General features: G+C 36.8%; 1 protein-coding gene across 2 annotated transcripts; it reads left to right on the forward strand.

The window, feature by feature from the left end:
* Positions 1-122: 122 nt before the first annotated feature.
* Positions 123-18,116, forward strand: LOC128191464 (nuclear pore complex protein Nup214-like). Of its 2 annotated transcripts, none has more exons than XM_052863543.1 (29): positions 123-248; positions 1,366-1,492; positions 1,739-1,965; positions 2,194-2,377; positions 4,171-4,305; positions 4,842-4,942; positions 5,102-5,199; positions 5,830-5,899; positions 6,141-6,267; positions 6,634-6,807; positions 6,957-8,306; positions 8,391-8,461; positions 8,649-8,798; positions 9,146-9,411; positions 9,522-9,680; positions 9,803-9,975; positions 10,085-10,177; positions 10,642-10,811; positions 11,359-11,422; positions 11,588-11,752; positions 11,925-12,194; positions 12,357-12,482; positions 12,606-14,223; positions 14,338-14,483; positions 15,000-15,140; positions 15,392-15,578; positions 15,687-15,838; positions 16,809-16,833; positions 17,849-18,116. In XM_052863543.1, the coding sequence occupies exons 1-29, from the start codon at positions 222-224 to the stop codon at positions 17,880-17,882; spliced, it is 6,630 nt and encodes a 2,209-aa protein (XP_052719503.1). In that variant the 5' UTR covers positions 123-221; the 3' UTR covers positions 17,883-18,116. The 2 variants fall into 2 exon arrangements, with proteins under 2 accessions (XP_052719503.1, XP_052719504.1); XM_052863544.1 differs by having other exon boundaries at positions 15,066-15,140.
* Positions 18,117-20,488: the final 2,372 nt, after the last annotated feature.

Raw genomic sequence — 20,488 nt, forward strand, 5'->3', positions numbered from 1 at the left:
CTGACAACGTCATTCGACTAACTCTGTGTTTTACTTTTAAAATGAAGATAAAACTTGAGAAGTACCAAAATAGAAAAAAGTCATGATCTTGTAAACTTTTGTTTAAATACTAATTAAGCGTTGAAGAATTCAAGTATTTTTCAAACGCAAATTTTATAAATTGAAAGTAGTTTTCCAACTATTAGAGTTCCTCAGAATTGCGCGAAGCCAATGAATAAGTAATGGAAGCATCTGAACGCGAAGTTAAGGTGAATATGTTGGTTATGAATTGAAAATTGACAGAGAGGTTTATTATATTGTGAATTTCCCTCGCTAATTTGGACCCAAATACTGCCAGATAAAATAGTACTGTACAGACAAATTAGTATGAAAATCTATGACATCTTTTTGAATGTAACCGAGTAAATTGCATTCACGAGATTCCATATAAGATGGAAAACTTTTGCGTGCATTTATTTGTGTCAGAAAAAGGTGTACCAATAAAGCCTGATAGCAGGTCAAGCACAATCTCTTTATTTAGCTCACAGGCACCTGATGTGAAAATAATGTTATTCTGTTTATAGTAAGGACGTTTCCTCTACTAAAAAAAAGAACTTTAAAATAGTCACCATTTCACCCGCTCATCTTCCACATGCTTTGTTTGAAACTTGATCTTGCCAAACTAACATGATAAATATTTTCTGTATGTGGTCAGACCTGATCGAATACAAGCACTAAATAGCTGAGTGGGTAGAGCACCTGACTAGAGATTCAGGGGGCCTGGGTTCAAATCCTAGCTGGTCTTGTTTGTTGATATATATTTCTCAATTCTGGTACGTTTGGTGCCATGCTAATCCGGCAATCCCTGGAATTGAAAGGGTAACTCCTTTTAGGGAAAAGAATCTGGATGTTGGTCATTGAAGGTGATATGTTCATTTAAGTGTTCATTTCATTTTAATGTGATAATCAGACAGGATCAAATAGACGTGCCAGATAGCTAAGTTGGTAGAGCATCTGACTAGAGATTCAGGGGGCCTAGTTCAAATCCTCATTAGGTCTGTCCTTATTTCTGCCATAGATCTACATTTTTTGCTGTGCAAACCCCTGGAACTGACAGGATAACTCCTGCAAGGGAAAAGACCCTGGTATGTTTATCATTGAACAGTTGAAGGCGATGTTCATTAAAGGAGGAAAAAATGTGACAGTCGGACCAGATTAAATATTGGCACCAGATAACTCAGTAGGTAGAGCACCTGACTAGAGATTCAAGGGTCCTGGGTTCAAATCCCAGATTGGTCCAACAGTATTTCTTCCATCCCATTACATGTATGAAGTGAAACAACTTTTTTAAATCCATTTGAATGTTTTTTTCTGTTTGTTTTGCAGGATTTCCGTTTCCAGCAACTCTGCAGAATTCGGATTTTTGACCCTCCTGATAGTCCCTTTCAAGGAGTTACTCAACTCATTGCTTGTTCTTCTAAATATGGATTAACATTTTTAGGAACAACAAATGGTGATTTTTTTTATGAATAAGTTATATGTATCCCTGGCATTTTTTTCTATAAAATATGGTACTGGGGTAGTACTTGCTAATATTTTGTGCATGTACTTGAATCTCCTTTCACTTTTAAGTATAGCATATTGAAATACATAAACTATTGAACATAATGATATATTTTACTGAAAAAAGACTATAGAGATTCAGACAACTACCAGTATTTTGTAAGCTCTTTAGTAAACTGATTTTTTCCTGTTTTAGGATTCAAAGTTATCAAAACATCTGATGTGACAGACATTGATATTAGACATGCTGCAGAAAGAACCACCTTGATTGTGGCAGATCCGCCAATTAGGACTAGTGTTCAGGTGGAGGGCACTGTATCTCACCTGTGCTTGAGCTGTGATGAGCTAACACTGGCTGTAGTTGTCACCTGTAATGGCATCATCCAGATCTACATTTATGATGTTAAAGGATTTGCTAACCAGGTACATCAGTTCCAAGCCTATTATAAGTACCATAAATGCATAACTTAAAACAATGATATTTAAGATTGTTCCCTGTCTGTCTGTCTGTCTGTCTGTCTGTCTGTCTGTCTGTCTGTCTGTCTGTCTGTCTGTCTGTCTCTCTCTCTCTCTCTCTCTCTCTCTCAAAATTATTCCTCAGCAAAGAAATTGATATGTATTTATTACTAAATGGAACCATCTATACAACAGGGACAGAATGTAGACCCATTTCAGAAGATTCGAGTGACCTGTGAAGTCCTGGACATGGCTTGGAATCCCACTCAGCCCACATTACTGGTGGTCTGTATGAGTGATGGTAGAGCTCAGCTGTTAGAGGTGGCAGAAAATTTCAAGATCGTGGCCTCACTCCCACCAGTGGTGTCAGCCTGCAGTGGTATGTCACAATCTAATTAAGATTTAGGTCCCTTGACCCACTTGCCACATAGATCACTATACCCAACGAACTTGTGTAGTGATCTACATGAACAGATTGAGTGTACTAGAGGTCCTTTTATCACTACTTGTAGATTCTTACTTACATGTAATTCAGACTATATCTACATGTACCATACCATTTCATTTGGAAATGTAAAACACATTTTTTATTGCTAGCGCTCTCGAGCGCTAGCAACTACGTTAGTCCTTTTCATCGGAATACGCATGCTCGACTCCATAGTAGGGGATTCTGGGAATACTGTACTACTGTAGATAAGCTGTACCATTTGAATTTCGTTTCAGGGCTCTACATTAACTTTTTTTCCTACTTGTCCATTCGGACAAGTGACCAAGATATTTACTTGTCCAAACTTCAACTTCACTTGTCAAAAATTTTTCAATATTAAAGATCAAATATGGTCAACTTGAAAACTCAATTCTGTATTACTATAATAAAGTCATTTATTGATTATTCTTGCCATAATTAATAACCTGACTTCTTAAATGGAAACTTAAAGTGTCTTTCCTAAATGTTTTGGTTCCATATAACATTAAACATGATTTGTCAGCGGTAGTTTTGTCATGGCAAATTACAAGACACTTTAAATTTAGCATCAGGTTTTAAAATACATGTAACTCTTATATTGATTTCTCATCTGTTTTTTAAACTAAACATGGAAAGTCATCATAGTCTATCAATGATGAATGAAACCTAATATAAATTACATTTCTTTTCATAATCCTTAAGTTTATCTTTGCTACCTGTTCTTCCTTTCTTTTTGATAACATGTGTGTTTTGTACTGTGTAAGAACTAAGATCCACACCTTTACAGTTCAATATTGAAAGTTGTTTGTAATTAGTGAACTTCAATCCCGATCAAGAGTAACTCAATTGCATGTCAATTTGAAGTCCGGATCGAAATTCAAAATAACTAATCGATAAACTTATAACGGGACTACGCATAAACTTATCACAAAACTTTCTTTACTTTTTAAAATGTTGGAGACTTCTTTACATAAAAATGCACTTGTCCAGTCGGACAAGTGGCAAGCAATATTCACTTGTACGTATATTTTTTTAACTGGTACCAGACGAGCGGACAAGCGTTAATGTCGAGCCCTGCGTTTTATCAACTTCACGTGAAGTTTTGTGTTTTATCGTCAATGTCAAAAAGTAACAGTAGCTTCGGTCTTATAATGCAAAGTTATTTTTAATATTATGATAAATAACATATAGCTAGCTTTATCTTAAATTCCTTCAAGCTCGGAATACAACTTCGGATATGTTTTCCGGTGTTGCCGGAAAGGCCCGAGAAGATACGATTGTTAAAAAACAGTACCAATGGTTCCTGAAAAATTTCACCTGGAAATTGAAATTACAGTAGATACATAATGATTAAAGCACAGCCAATGAGCTATGTCATTGCCGATGTGTAGCCCACTCTAGATTCACAATTCTAAATTGAGAGCCCACTCCAACACAGTTCCAGTACACCATTGTGCCTTCCTATTGTTAATTAATCGATTCAGAAATTTAAACCAGTGTTTTAGAAATCAGCTTCTGTGTTTTATGATTGCTACAGCGCTAGCTCACCAATCTTTTTAAAAGATAAACTTGTTGATATTTTATATTACCGTAAGTGTCCAGTGAAAATTTTGTTGATAATATAATGTATAGAAAGTGTTACAAACGCAGTAATTGGGTTACAAGATCTTGAGATATTGATGTGTGGTAAATACTTTGTATATCAGTGTGTTGGAGTCCAAAAGGAAAGCAGTTAGTTATTGGCACTGGTAATGGAACACTGATGCAGTTTGACCATGAGCTAAAGAAAAAGAGAGATTGGGACAGACCCTCTGTTTTACCAGAGGATCAACAGTTTGAAGGTTAGTCAAGTATAACAGCTCCTTCCATTCATCAGTAAGCATATCAACTAATTGATATTTCCAGCCTTTTCAGAATATTGCTATTTAGTTTAACATACTTCTGGAATAATTTTTTTCTTTTATTTTTTTTTGGGGGGGGGGGGGCTATTTAAAAATCTTTAACCTGATTTTATTCAATTGCATGCAACCAGATATGTTGATTTAGACATATCATTCAAATCCACTGCATTCCAGTTGATCAATATTCATATGTCTTTCTGTGGAGAGTTACTATAAAAACAGAAATATTCGTCAAGGATTTAATTTCTTTAAGTTCGTTGGAAGTAGAAATCAATGAAATTAAATCCATGACGAATTTTTAACCAAAGTATAAATGAATACAAAGAGATTAGAATATGACAAAATTAAATGCCAACGAAATTGACAACGAAATTTTGACCCAACGAAAATATGTTTTTCTACAGTTATTAATATTGGTATTTGATGCTAAATCCCTATAGATTTTGATACTAGTAATTACTTTTATACTTCTACAGTAAAGGGGGTGTCCTGGATTTCTACCTTCATGTTTCTGGCCTCATACTTTCCCCGAGGAAGTCCGGACGATCAGCCAACTGTTGTATTGACCTCTGGCTCGGTTAGTACATACAGTATTTTCTTAATGAAGCAAAAGGCACTGTTGAAAGGGATATGAGTAGTTCTTTAAAGTTACAAGTACATTGTAGAAAGCAGTGCTTTTTTTAATTCAGTTTCATTTAAGGCTAAGACAGATTTTCGTTTTGCTTGATGATTGTAGAAGGATGGTGCTCCAGCGTTTATTAATTTTCTGGATCCTTGCTATGGAAATGGAGAAGGAATAGCCAGCACCATGCACTTTAATTATATTCCACAATGGTATGAAAAAATAAATCATTGTTATTTATGAATTTAGATGTAATGCAAGATATTGATATACCACTACTGTAAAATGTAGATTCCTATTCAAATGGGAGGAATTTATATTTGCATAAAATCGAAAGATGCACCCCTCACCAATTAAAAAACCTCCATATCAGTTTTTCTGACAGATATGAATTATTTGAAATTATATCAAAAGTTTGGTGCTCACCATTTTATATTCTCTAAATTGGGTTACAAAATGGTGGAACCGAAGAATAAAGTACTCTGTCTCACATATGATAAGGAATTTACAGTGTGTAAGTGATTATTAGCTTGAAATTAAAAACATGTAATATGTGATCTTATAGATCCCCAACGTTTTGTTTTGAATTGGTTTTATCAGCTTTCAATCAACATGTTATTGAAGTGACTTGATATACAGTATTAGTACTGATATAATCCTAACACTATACATTCCATGCAGAATTGACATTAATATACTGTGTATGAACATGCATTTTATGAATATGGGTTTGCATAACATGTATGTAAATATACATGCTATTAATTCATACATTAAAAAACAACATGTTTTATACATGTATATGTAAACAACAAATAATGGAACTGATTTTTTGTTTCAAGGGAAATGGTTTTGTGTACCTCTAGTACTGCTTGTGAGACAGCCATTGTGGGCAAACACTTTGATGATAAGGTAGGACAGGTTTATAATGTGTTGTTTCTTAAAGATATTGTATCATGTAGAGTGTAGGTTTATCTGGTCTCAATTGATAAAGAAAATGAAAAGTTTAATGCTCTTTTCCCTTTGAGCTCTGTTTGTTTGTTCTCTTATGCTGTCTCTCAATTTACATTTGCAACATACAGTAAATGTATTTGTTAATTGACAATACCATATACAATGTACGCTAAATGACCAGGGCATTTGTTTTTCATAGAACACCTTCGAGCGGTGGACCCTGGATGATGCAGCTCGAGCTGAGCTTCCTCTGACTGAAGACTATGCTGACACATTTCCTTTGGGAGCCGCCATCGACTTCTCATCACAGTTCCAAGTTCCAGTGGGTAAGTAAAATGTCAAGACAGTGATATCTTTATATCAATTCAAAGGAATGTATTGAATTTTATGCACATTTTTTTGTTAAGACCAACTTATTGTGTATAGACATCCATGTTCTTGTATGGGGCATATGTATGTATGTGATTAATATTTTGTTCATTTTTTTAACGTAATGATTTTTTTGTTTGATTTCTAGTATTTTTTAATAGTATTTCAGGGTAAAATAGCAAGACATTTTAGAATTATGATACTATTCAATTAAGAATTGTATGTTCAATGAACCTTCATTCTAATTTAAAAGTATATGCTTATTTTCTGAATATATGTATATTCTACATTAAGTTAAGATATTTAAGAAATCTGTATTGCAGGAGAGCAGAGATACCCACCATGCCCAATGTTTATGCTGCTGTCCACAGACGGGGTACTGGTGACCTACTACATGATGTACAGCCATGCCGAGGCCCAGGTCCAGCCCATCACCAGCCCCCCTCAAGATCTCCCCGCAGGTCCAGTCAGGAGACCCACTGCAGCTAATGCTCAAGGTTTGTTTTACACAATTTAGTAGTGACATGTGTACATTTTATTAGGAATTTCAATAAACTTCTCACCATCTCTTTATTATTATTTTTTTATTCACAAAGGGATTTTTTTTTTTTAATGCTAAGTATTCCTTTGTTGGTGCTGTTTTCAGGCTTGGTACAAAAAGATGCAGCCCCAATTGAAGTGAGACCAACTCCTCAGTCTGGACAACCTGGTGTAACTTCAGCAGTCCCTCCAAGTCAAGCAGCAGAAAATAAGGCCAGTGCTTTTGGTTTCTCAGCCTCTGGATCTACTGGAAAGTCCTTGTTTGGAGCACCTGCATCTCAGGGCTTTGGTTTTACCTCCTCTACACCTTCATCTGGAGGTGCACCTGGATCAATCTTTGGGCAGAGCAACACAGCAACAACTCAGGTTGCCTCTTCCACCCCTTCAACTGGAGGTGCACCTGGATCAATATTTGGGCAGAGCAACACAGCAACAACCCAGGTTGCCTCTTCCACCACTTCATCTGGAGGTGCACCTGGATCAATCTTTGGGCAGAGCAACACAACAACAACTCAGGTTGGCCAAAGTTTCCTGGCATCAGCTCTCTCAGCACCAATGACTGCAGCCGCAACATCTACAACAAAAACGGGATTTGCTGATACATCAAATGCACCTTCCCAATTCAGCTTTAAGCCACAACCTGCTGCTAACTTTAGTCTGAATGCCTCAGTTACTAAACCCTCTATCTCTGCTGTTCCTACACAGCCAGTGGGGGCATCAACAGCTGGTGGATTTTCTTTACCAGGACAGAGCTCTGGTGGGAGTAATTCAGGTTTTAATTTCAGTCTGTCTTCTTTAAACACAACTGGACAAACAACTTCGTCATCCTCAGCTCCTGCCAGTAGCAAGGCAGTTACTGCACCAGTAACCCAGTCACAGATAACATCTGGGACTTCAGCTGCTTCAAAACAGTCAGTCTTTTCATTTAGCAGTTCAGCTGCCCCCTCTGAAGGTTTTGGTGTTAAACCACTTGCAACATCTACCACACCAGCATTTGGAATGACACCCACAACAACAGTAACAGCAGCTACAACTAAGTCCATTTTTGGAACACCCGGCTCCTCTTCTTTGTCCAAGTTTGGATCAACTCCAGAGACGGCCCAGCCAAATGCACCTTCAATGTCCTCAGCAGTGAAGACAGCTACTGGTGGTAGTTCGTTGTTGATGCGTGGTTTTGGATCCTCATCCGTGCCTACCTTTGGTACCAAACCAGGGGCAGCTGCTATAACACCAACATTTGGAGATGCCAAATCAGCTACAATGACCCCCGGTTCTATTCCACTGCCTCAATCCAAGCCAGCAATTGCAGCAGCACTAACTTCAAGTTTTGGTGGCTCAATGCAAAATCTTTCAGCGTTAGGGCAAGGGCCAAACTTGAACAATACAAAACAACAGTCTTCTCCAGGTGTTGAGAGACAACAATCTGAGGGAAGTAGATCAAAGACACCCGTTGCAGGTAAGTTGTCAGGAGTTTGAGATATTTGATGGAAAAGTAGAAAAAACTGAGCTGATTTCACACTTGTCTTATTTTGTGTTTCAGATGCCAGCCAAAAGACAAGTTCTGCTTCTGAGTCTCTCAATGATACTTTTAGTGCATCTATTGCCGAGGAGGTTAGTGTAATCTGTACTTAGGTATATCAACTTTCTGTCTAACATACCATATACATGGTATTTTCAGATAAATCAAAACTTTTTTGATGGATCCTCCTAATGAAGGAGAAAAAATTAATATAATGAAAAATTTACCAGCCAATTTAGATTCATAAAAGTTTTAAGAAAATGCTTTTTTTCTTATTAGATTGCTCATTTTGAGAAAGAATTACGCGAGTTCAAACAGCGAGCAGGTGCTGTGAGAGAGTCGATAGGAAGCAAGGAGGACATGCAACGACTGCGAAACAACACAACGAAGATCAGCAATTTCTGTGATGAAGTGAAAGCAAACACAAAGGTAATAAATCAACCACAGGTATTCATGGTATTCTGATGATTTTCATACATGTTGCATGTGAACTTCATATTCTGTGAAGTTTTTTAATACAATTCTAAAATATATCATTTAACCATAAATAGTACCGTAATTTCAGGAAAGAATTTTGAAAGTACATTGTCTTCCAGATCAGTGAAATAATTCTCACTGGATTGAATCACTGTTATTTCTAATCAAAATTGTCAAGAGGAATGATTTCTATAAATTACTGTTCTCAAAAGTGTGTTTTAAATTTTCTGTCCAATTTTTTTACTGAACCATCTTGCTTCCATGTTAAGAAATATCTGACTGTTTTATTGCTGTGACAGGAGGTGAGTAAGGAAATATCAGACCTGAAGAGCCTGTGTCTGGATGGGTTTGCTATGGTAGAGGACTGTAAGATGAGAGAGCAACGTAACACAGATGCCCAATATGTTCAGCTGTTGAGAAACAGGGCCTTGGATCCTAAGAGTCTGGCCACAATGAGGAGCCTTCAGCAGCAGCAGCAGCTGTTGGACCAAGGACTCAGGGATGTGGACGCCATTTTGGACCAAGAGTGGGAAAATTATCAGAACAAGAAGAAAAAGAGACAAGGGTTGGTTATTTTAAGGCAAAATTGATGCTTTCTTTTATGGAGATTTTGTTTTTTTGTGCAACAGGTGGAACATTCTTAAAAACTGCTGCATACCATATATATATATTTAGAATTCAGAGACCGACAACTGATGGAATATACCAAGTAATTAAGAGCAATAGGAACTTGATCATAAGAGAGAAGAATCAACTGGATGACCTGGAAACACAGTTGAAGCAGTTAAAGCTGTACAATAGGAACTCCAGTTGGAAGCATCCAGACACATCAAGGTAGGTGGTAGAGAATGTGTACTATGGAAACAATAGGAGGGCAGAGGTATTTATTTACAATGTATGTTACTAAGTATTTTATCTATCCATTAGTTTGGTTACCTGTTTCTTTTTCATACTAGGGAACCAGCAGAGTTGTCTTCTCTGGCGGACTCCCTCCTGGAAAGCCCAAAGAAAGCTCCAGATGATCCCAGGAGAGCACCCAGTGTCCAGACCCTTGACCCTAACAAGCAGGCAAAGCTGCGGGAATACCTGTCCAGGAAAACTGTGACCAAAGTCAAATCCACAAGGCCTGGTATGTTTTATGAATTAAAAAAATAGTGAAGACTTTTGAAATGCTGAAGGTTAAACTTTGAAAATATCCTTTGAATCAAATCCGATTTCTTGGATTTTGTTACTTGTAGAGAACTTGTCCATGTCTCGCCTAGCATCCACAGAAAAGATACGACAGGCTCTAAGCAGACAGAGCTCTCCTACAAAGGCTCCAAGCTCAGCAGGTCTGACATCTTACTGTATTAACATTTCTACCCTCAAGGCTTTGTGTGTTTAAAACCCTTCTACAGCACATTGGTTTTTATTCTCAAGTGTGCAAAAACACTTTTGGTTATTTTAAGTATATTAAAGTGTTCCATACACATACACTGTATGTCAATTAAATACATAAGTGGCTACTGTACATCAATACATCTAGGTCTGAGTTATATTATACATTGTTGCCTATGCTTTAAAACTTTAATAGGAATTGTGATTTTGCATATTCGACATTGATAATCAGAGATAAAAGAAATTACCCTGTTAAAAAAAAAAAAAACTGCTAAAAAGAATCTTTAAATTTTTTGATCTGTTACATGTAGTGTATGAAGACTGCCATGCAAAGTTAAAGAATCTTGATTTAGTATTTGGCAATTAATCTGTAGGTATACATTTTCTTGAATTAAATATTTGTTGTTTGTATAATTAGATATGAAGTCTATGGTACAAGGGAGGCCCATTCTACGTGCCACATCTCACAATGGGTCTCGACAACTCGTCAATCAAGGCTTACAGCCAACCAGTCCAGGAATGGAGGCTGTAACTAGACAGCAAATCAGCATGCAGCCCAAGCCAAACACCTACCAACAAGGATTTATGGTAAGTGGGCAACGAAGTAACAAGGACCTTAAACTGGTATTATTTATCTCTTAAAAGGGCTGCTAATGTATAAATATACATGTATAATTTATGGCATTTTGTGAATACTGGTGAATATTAAACTTTATTGGCAGAAAGGAAGAAGTTTTTAGACTTTATCCATTTAATTTTTACACTACTGTAAATTCCTAAGTAAACGCGAGTATTAATATCCGGGTAAAATCGCAAGAAGTCCGTCTCGCGAATTTTAAAATCTTGCTTTTTATTTATGGCCATATGTAAACTACATAAAACTATGATAAAATTTTGACAATCACGATTTTATGTTCTCGCAATTTGTTTGAAAATCGTTGAATCGCGGAATTAATACTGCGTAAAATTAGGAATTTACAGTAAATAGTTTCTCACATTGTATATAGGATTTAAAGGATTTAGGGTGACTTTGTAATTTGCTGACACTTTCATCCAGTTTACTCCAATCCGTCAAACCATAATATAGATGCTATATGAAGCACATGTTCTACTAGTGATCAATGTTCAATTTCAGTTTGCCAACAGTGGAAATACTAAGCCATCCTTGATGGCTTTCCAGCAGAAACTTCCCCAAAATTGTAAGTTTATTTGTTATTTCTGTGGGCTCTGAAAATTGATTATAATTTCCATCCTTCAATGATTTTTAGCCTCTACGTACATGTACATGTAATGTATTTGGATTGAAATCTTTATTGCTACTTTTCATACATGTGTCATAATTATAATCCCTGAATATATTTTAGTGAAGCCAGCTGACCAATATCCACAATATGAGGATATTACTCCAACATCTACTGATGCAACAGAAGATGAGGATGATGATGATTACGATGAGGATGATGATGACGATGATGATGATGATGAGCCTGACAGTGAGCATGATTCCGAACCCCTCAATCGGAAAATTGGTAACTTTTATACAACAAGTCAAATACCTTAATGATACAAAACTTGAAAGTTATGTCACCAAAGATTAAGATCTTATGTGTAGGTATAAAAAGTATTAAACTCTGAAGTCTTGTTCATATCGTTTTGATTATAAATCATGTTGAATAATTAAGAATCAAATGATTTTCATAGCTGAGAGGAAACCTCCCCCCTCGTCCACTGCTCCTGTCATGGGTTTATCTGGGGCAGCTACAACCAAGCCCCTATCTTTCTCGCCCCAGACATTTGGAAAGGGTATGTCTGGTTTCACCAGCTTTACTGCCGGAGGAAATAAACCAGTCTTTGGGGCAAAACCAGATTCTACAACACCCACTGGTTCTCCAAAGCCAAGCTTTAATGCAGGATTCCAAGGATTCAAGCCTGATGAAAAGACTCCAACTAACACCTCTACTCCCAAAACAGGTAGATACATGAACAGGTGCATAAGCATTTACAATTTACAGTGTATATAAAAGTAGCTAATTCTATACACAAACTTTTTACAGAGTGTTCTTACATGTATGTGTACATTGTTATTTGATGAATTAAAATATCTTAAGGACTTTTTACCGTAATCAATTTCAGCATTTAAGTTTGGATCTGATGTCCAGCCAAGCTTTGGAGGTAAAAATTTGTTTGGCCAACCATTGAAGACCGAGGATAAAAAAACAGAAGAATCCAAACCTATTTCTTCACCTTTGCTTGCAAAAGGTACTGGTATTTTAAAACATTAGCTACAATAAATAGAGAAAGTGTATTTTTCACACATTATGCAGTGTACATGTTCTCTCTTTAGAAAATTGTTACATTTTGTATTTCTTGTTTATGAAACAGCTCTAACAGCAGACTCGGAAGATGATGATGATTTGGGTCTTGGAAAAAATGATACTGCAACAGAACAGGCCAAATTGGATAACAAAACTTCTGGAAAGCCAAGCACAGAGCCCAAGTTCGATACAGCAAGTAAAACACCATCTTTTGGATTTGGAAAAGTTCCTTCAAGTATTGCATTATCTGATTTAGGTAAAGAGGGATCAGGACAACCTTTGGGAGTAACATCCGGTTTGTTTGGACAACCTTCAGGTACTTCTGTGTTTGGAGGAGCAATTTCTAGCACAACTACTTCTTCCGCTGGTAAAAGTGTGTTTGGTTTTGGTGCTTCTGTTGGAGCATCATCTGGAGGTGGTTTCTTTGGCCAGAGTTCTACCACCAGTGGGGGATTATTTGGTAAATCAACAAAAGATGAAGACACTGATAAAGCGTCTCCTAAGACAACTGCATCAACAGGACTATTTGGACAGAACTTGGCCTCTAGTAGTACTGGTCTCTTTGGTCAGAAGAGTTCTCAAGCATCTGTTACCAGCAAAAGTGATGTATCAGGCCAAGATACATCTTCTAAAGTTGCTTCCTCTACTGTTGCATCTGCTTCTGAAAACCCTCCAGCCTCAGAACTGAGTACAGCATCTGCCATATCCAGTGCAGCAGGAATGACATCCTCAACACCAGGGTCCAGTTTGTTCGGGCAACCTCAGACAACCACTGCCACATCTGGATTATTTGGTCAAACTTCAGCCGCAGTTTCCACTGCTGGATCTGGATTGTTTGGACAAAAAACAACTTCATCGGGAACGACATATGGGCAGGCTTTAGCTCCTCCCCCACCGCCTACTTATTCTAGTACAGAGGCTGGCTTGCTTGGGAGACCTTTAACTTCAGGCAGTGGAGCATTTGGACAATCCTCTACAACATCAGCCATTGCAACATCTTTGTTTGGACAACAAACAACGACCACTGGATCTGGAAGTTTAAGCAAACAAACTACAACCACTGGGTCTGGACTCTTTGGACAGCCAGCCACAAGTTCTGGTGCCTGGTTATTTGGACAGCCAACAACAACTGCTTCTGGATTATTTGGACAAGCAAATGCTGCATCTTCAACCTCTGGCACTGGATTATTTGGACAGTCAAGCACAACCTCAACATCTGGAGGGGGATTGTTTGGGACATCTACATCTTCTTCAGTATCCACTGCAGGCAGGAGTGCAAGCACAGGGCTGTTTGGGCAAACTGGATCAGGAGGGTTTGGTCAGAGCTCAACAGGAACAAAGCCATCAGTGATTGGTGGACTATTGTCTGGCACAGATGAAGCTCCAGCCACTAGTACTGCATTTGGACAAGGAGGTCCATCTAAGAACTTATTTGGAATAGAGACATCTTCTGCAGCACCTTCCTTTGGCCAGCCTGCTCCACTGTTTGGCTCTTCCACTGCTTCCACTGGGCCAGGGTTTGGAGGCACCACTACCAGTGCAGGGTTTGGTTCTGCTGGAAGTGGGTTTGGATTTGGGGGCTCTGCTACCACTACTTCTGAAACAGGATTTGGTCAGACAAACCAGACAGGGGTATTTGGACAACCTACAAGCTCAAGCTCTAGTGCTTTTGGAGGATTTGGAAGGTAAGAATTTTGCTATTCTTTAAAACTGTGAAGTGGTCATCAGTAGAGAACCTTATGTTCATTAGTTAATAAAATGACAAATAATGTTTGATAAATGTTGTTTAATCAATATAGTGCATCTAGTGGACAGACTTCAGGGGGTATGTATGGAGGGGGTGGAGGGATGTTCTCGGGGTTGGGAGGCAAACCTTCCGAAGACAAGGCTAAAACCAATGTCTTTGGCTCAGTGCCAACCTTTGGAAGTACAGCTGCCACTCAAGGTAAGAAAATGATAGCGAATTACTGGACATACATGATCAGGCAAATAAAAGATTATTTATTAAATTGGCCCTTTTAACTTGATAAAAAATGCAATATCTAGTAGATGTAGTATGCTTGTAAAAAATTCTTCAATACTGTGGAATCATTAAAAGCCAACACCAAAATGTTTTTCTGTATACCAACCTTAAGGTTAAATAGGAAACAAAAGTTGTAGCTCAATATTTTAGAGTTCCCTATATCCTCAAATGAATTATGACACTCAATATTGATTTGATAATCTTTAAGCCAACAAAATTAGGTCCTTTTGATCCTGTGAAAATTGGCATTTCATAGAAATTGGCTTTCATGAATTTTAATGATTCCACAGTGTTGTCACACAGATTTATAATTCCAGTGTAAGTATTGTAGATACATGTACATCAACACCTTGGGACTAATTTGGTTAAATACTCATTTTGGGATATATTCATTGACTTGTTGTCACTGATGTGGGGTTCTGTTGATACTGTTTATAGCTAACTTGTTTGGCAACCAGAGCCCTAGTACACTTAGAAGTGCTGGTGGATCAAGTCCATTTTCAGGCAGTGGATTCAGTGGAGGTGGTTCCAATGTGGCATCCACTGGTTTTGGTGTGGCCAAGTCACAGAGTCCAAGTGGTAAAAACTATATATTAGTAGCAAGATACCTTCACTATAATTCTCATATTTCACACAGAGAAAATTTATTTCTGATTGTAACACACTATTGTTAGAAATACATGTCATAGTGTAATTGTATGTGAACATTTTTAAAGATGAACATTTTCTTCACTGTTAGACAGAGAGAAATTGTATCATATTATTTTCATGTGGAAACTGCAAGTAGAAGTACATTGTATCCTAATCCAATTTTCCCCCTTTCTTACTAGGTTTTGGAGCACCACCTAGTTTTGGAGGAACTCCAGGCTTTGGGAGTCAGGCAGCGTTTGGAAGCTCCCCTAGCTTTGGATCAGCACCTGCATTTGGAGGAGGGTCAACGTTTGGAGGAGGATCCTCATTTCAGAACCAGCTTGGATCCCCTCAAAACACAGGGGGTGGAGGTGGTGGATTTGCTGGGTAACTATACTGCTTGTGATATACATGATATTTGTAAGTCTGGTTTCTGTTACAGTTTCTTCAACTTTGAATACAATGTACTTGCAAGTACCATTCTCTTTGTTTTAGTTTTGCATCTAGTGCCTCCCCAACCTTTGGAAGTCTGGCTCAAGGAGGCAGTACTCCCCCTACATTTGGCAGTGTGCCACAAGGGGGTGGTGGGTATGGTGGATTTGGAGCGACTGGTGGAGGGGGAGGAGGGTTTGGAGGAGCTAGTCCAGGTACTTAGACTGCTGATATTCATTGTACATGTACAGTGACAGTACTAGCACTAAATAACATTCAGTTCCAGTTATTTAATAAATTGAGTAAATTGTATTTATTATATAATTGACTAATTCCTAGCCCTCTGATTGGCTGATATCCAACAATCTAGAAAAAATTAAACCTTTATATATTCACCTGCAGTAACCAAGGAGGTCAATATGAAATTTGATTTTTTTCTACAATGGACTAAAAATAGATCAGGAATTTCCAAAATGCTATGATTTCTTATCATAATTCTTGTCGTCCAGTGCTAAATCGTGTTTCTTAATTTGTTTGGCTATGGCTTCAAACTAAAAGATGATCAAGTTTTCTTTGCTTGATAAATGCAATTTGATATGTCTGTATCCCCTTTGCCATTGAATCATATCATAAAACAATTATTGCTGATTTTTTTTTATCAATACAATGATTAAGCTATATACTGTCTAAGTACAATGTTCACCTTGCCTTCAGCTCAATAAATGTTGTACTTTTCAGGTAGCAAAATCATTGATTTGACCTAAAAATAAATATACAATAAACATACAATATCCAACTCCTATACTGACCTTTTACTGACTTCAGATTAAATAAACATACTAGTTTTTTCAAGGTTTTATAATTTTTGATTTCACATTTTTGTTTCCTTTGCTTTTAAGAAAGGGCTTTACAAAAACTGATAAATCAGTGATCAGTGCATTTGAAGTGTTTTACCAGAGGCTGTCTGAATGGCCTGGTTAGAGAATAATTTTAAAATGTTGATTTAAAATTAAATGTTTTCCTTACATATTCCAATCCTAGTTTTCTTCAGTATGGAATAGGACATGCACTTGGTATCTAGAACCAGGTGCTTGAAATGTGGTACATGTATTACAAGTGCATGTACATAAACCTTTATCTGTGCTGAGATAATGCATGTCTTTACATATTGTTATTTTGTTGCAGGATTTGGACAAGCTCCAAGTTCAGGGTAAGTAAATAAACTTGAATGTTATTATATGTTGTATTTCTCATGTATTATTAAAAGGGACATAGCCACAATTTTCAAACTATTCCATCCATTTTTAAAAAGTCTATAATTGTAAACTTTGGAATGTCAAATGCTTCACCAATATTAGTATATCATTAGTGGGTACCTGTATGAAATAAAAGAAACGAAATAAACCAAAACTAAACAAAATCCACGAAACGAACCAAAATGAAACTAAAGCGAAAGGAAACCTACCAAAATAAAACAAAACGAAATCAAGCAAAATGAAATTTATAAAACATGATTTAAAATGTATTTTATAGTGTATATTTTAGAAGTAACAAGTCTTTTTTGAAACGCAGCGAAAGTAATCGTAAATCCATTTGTAAATATGGATTACGTACACTTTTTATTAGATATTGCTCATTTTAGTGCAAAACAACACTTTAGACTTAACCCAAATTATCACTTTCGGGTTCTTGTTAATATAATCCATTTGTATGACTGGTGATTCTTGTCTGCGTTTGTCCGACACTAAACTATATATTAGATCATATTGAGTCAAATTTACGTGATTATGAAGGGGCGAAGCAAGCGCGCCCCCTTCCTAATCAGTTAATCGTGTAAATTTTATCTAATATGATCCATTTTACTAAGAACATAAACCACTTTCTCTGGCTGATCAAAAGTTCTGCGCCAGTCAAATATCTCTCTTTTGCTTAGGGCTCTCTAAGCTGTCAATCGGGTATAAAATCATGTATAAAATATTTAATAAAATATGGCATAAACTTTGTTTGAAAAACAAAAACAAAGAGTTCTGAACTCTGTATCTTGCATATCACTTCATTCTGCAGATTCTGACATTCAGAATTTAGTCAGGCATTAAAAATGACCATGTAAATCATTCTTGGCAAGTTAACATTGAAGTTGAGCTCAATCTGTCTATGATTCCATTCATTCAGTGATGGAATGATTTATTCTCGTAATCATGTTGGTTTTTTCTTTGAATTATTAGTGGGAATCCATCCTTCACGGGATACAGAGGCTGAATACAGAAAAATGTATCTGTAATTAAATCTACAGTTAAATATGCTGAACATTGAAGTAAGATGGGAAGACTGTATAAGTCAACATGCAGTTTGGAAAAATATGATTTTGATAATTCTAGTATTCATGTTCTTAGGAAAGTTAATTATGATGTCCTAATTATCAAAATTTCTTTCATTGATTGTGTATGAAATTGGTATGAGCATATTATCCTATAAATAAATTCCTTAAACTAGTGTTTGAATTGTGTTCTTTTTGTATTTTCATAATCATCTTTAGCTTTACAAATCAAGTATCATTTTTCTACTTGTGGAAATCTGGAGCTGTGAATTGTTTGAGGTTAATACACTTCTGACCAGGAGTAGCTGTGATTGCTCTATTCTGTCAAATCTTGGGGTTCATGTCAGATCTAAGAAATGAAGAGTCTTTGTCTTTGATAACACTACAAAGTGATTTTACAATATGTAGTCCAATACAATAATATTTTATCGAACGATGGTTGAAAATTATGTAAATATTAGTAAGAAGGAATCATTCTTTGAATATTATAATGTGATCCTATATGATCGGGTGTGAAATCAAATCTATCATAAAGCCCTGTGGGCTTTATTCGATCACCTGAGTCACTTGGTTGACCTATTGCAATTGGTTTTCGTCAGTAGTCATGCGATGTGCATCATTCGTTAACAATTTTAACTTCTTCTTGAAAACTACAAGGACAATTGTAACAATTTTTGGTGTGAAGCATCTTTATGGTAAGAGGAATCTAAATGTAAAATCCATGGCTCTACCACCTCCACTGTGTCATAGGTGGGGCCAAATATGCAAAAACAAAAAAGCCAAATTTTCAAAAATCTTCTCGATTCCCACACATGTGGGGGAAAAACTAAATGCACGATTATGATGCCTATGAAGCCCTCTACCAAAATTTGTGAAATTCATCGCCCCTGGGTCAGGGGTTCAGGCCCTAGGGTGGGGCCAATATGACCATATGATAAAATTAAATCTTAAAAAATCTACCTCTTTACTCCCTTAAATATTCGAGAACGAAATGCATCGTTAGGATCTCCATGAGGCCCTCTACTTAAATTGTGAAATTCATGACCCCTAGGCCAAGGGTTCAGGCCATAGAATGGGGCCAATATGGCTGATAGTAAAAATGTATTTTAAAATCGTAAAAAATCTTTAAAAATCATCTTCTTCACTCCAATATATATTTGAGAAAAACTAAATGCATGGTTATGATGTCCATGAAATCTTCTACCGGTACTTAAAAATTATGAAATTCATGATCAGGGGTACAAGCCGTAGGGCGGGGCTAATGTAGCCATATAGGGAAAATGTAATAAATCTTCTTTACTCCCTATATACGTTCATGTACATGTTTTTGAAAAAAGTATTGCATGGATATGATGTCCATGAAGCTATCTACCTAAATAGAGGGAGGGGGGGGGGGTAAATATGCCATATATTGAACATACATGTATAATTTTACTTGAGGTAATTGAAATGTGTCATACAAGTTGAACTTTATCTTTAGAAAAATATGTTGAGTTGTCATTTGGCAATATTGAATTAGATATATGTTCTATTTTAGGAAATCTATCTAATTATCCTTTACATTGTACACTTTTGGAAACAAGCTATATGCATTGCGGTGCATTATAAATAAAACTGTGAATATAATAAAAGATTGACCATTAAAGGCCTGCAGGTCTCTTATTATCAAGAATTTTGGCCCCTGAAGCCAAGGTATAGATAATCGAGATCCCTCCAACTCTTATACTCCCAATCCACCTTTTTATGAATGAATATTTTTCAATCATCAAAAATAAAAGCAGGGTATGTTCAGTCAGAGGAGTCTCAGATTAAGGTTTAGACTTCAAAATGAAGCTTAAAATGCAAACATGAGACTTTCTGCAGCTGACATGTCGATCTGAGGGATATTGGACTCGGGTGACCGTCAAGGCCTGAGGGCCTCTTGTTGGATTTGATCACGCCCCAACCGTATTTGAGCACCTCATAATACTTTTAAAAAAATTATTTCTTAAACATTTGCAGGCCAATAATTAGCGATAACCATTTTAGGGGAGAAAATTATTTTCGAATTGTGTTATTTAGTTCCAAACTTTAGACTTAAAACTTTGTTAATTTTACGACGATTAACGAACAAAATCTACGACTTATATTGACATCTTCCGTTGGCACGGATGCTAGCGCGAGGGGGTGTCATTGATGAGGGAGGACGCTGTAGTGCCCGAAAAAAAACCACTTGTCCAACCATACCACCATGCTCTATCATATACAACCGCTGTCGATCACAGGGATCGAACACGAGTGCAGCGGGGAGAAGCGAGTGCATTGCCCACTACGATACTTGGATATCCTCTATAATCAATAATATTGGCAAATCATGGTTGCTAGGCTACCATACACATATTTCTAGAGCGTCTATGTCTGTGTTTCATAGTTGAGACAGTCTAATATAGATATGGAAATGGGAATATGATACTCTATACTTTTCACTAATATGACCTTGAACTTTTAGCTTACTGAGTAAATCCTTTTCTAGATCTTGGATGTAACTTTATTGCATTTATCACCATAT

This window comes from Crassostrea angulata, chromosome 7 (genome assembly GCF_025612915.1).
Source record: "Crassostrea angulata isolate pt1a10 chromosome 7, ASM2561291v2, whole genome shotgun sequence".
NCBI classification, from domain to species: Eukaryota; Metazoa; Mollusca; class Bivalvia; order Ostreida; family Ostreidae; genus Magallana; species Magallana angulata.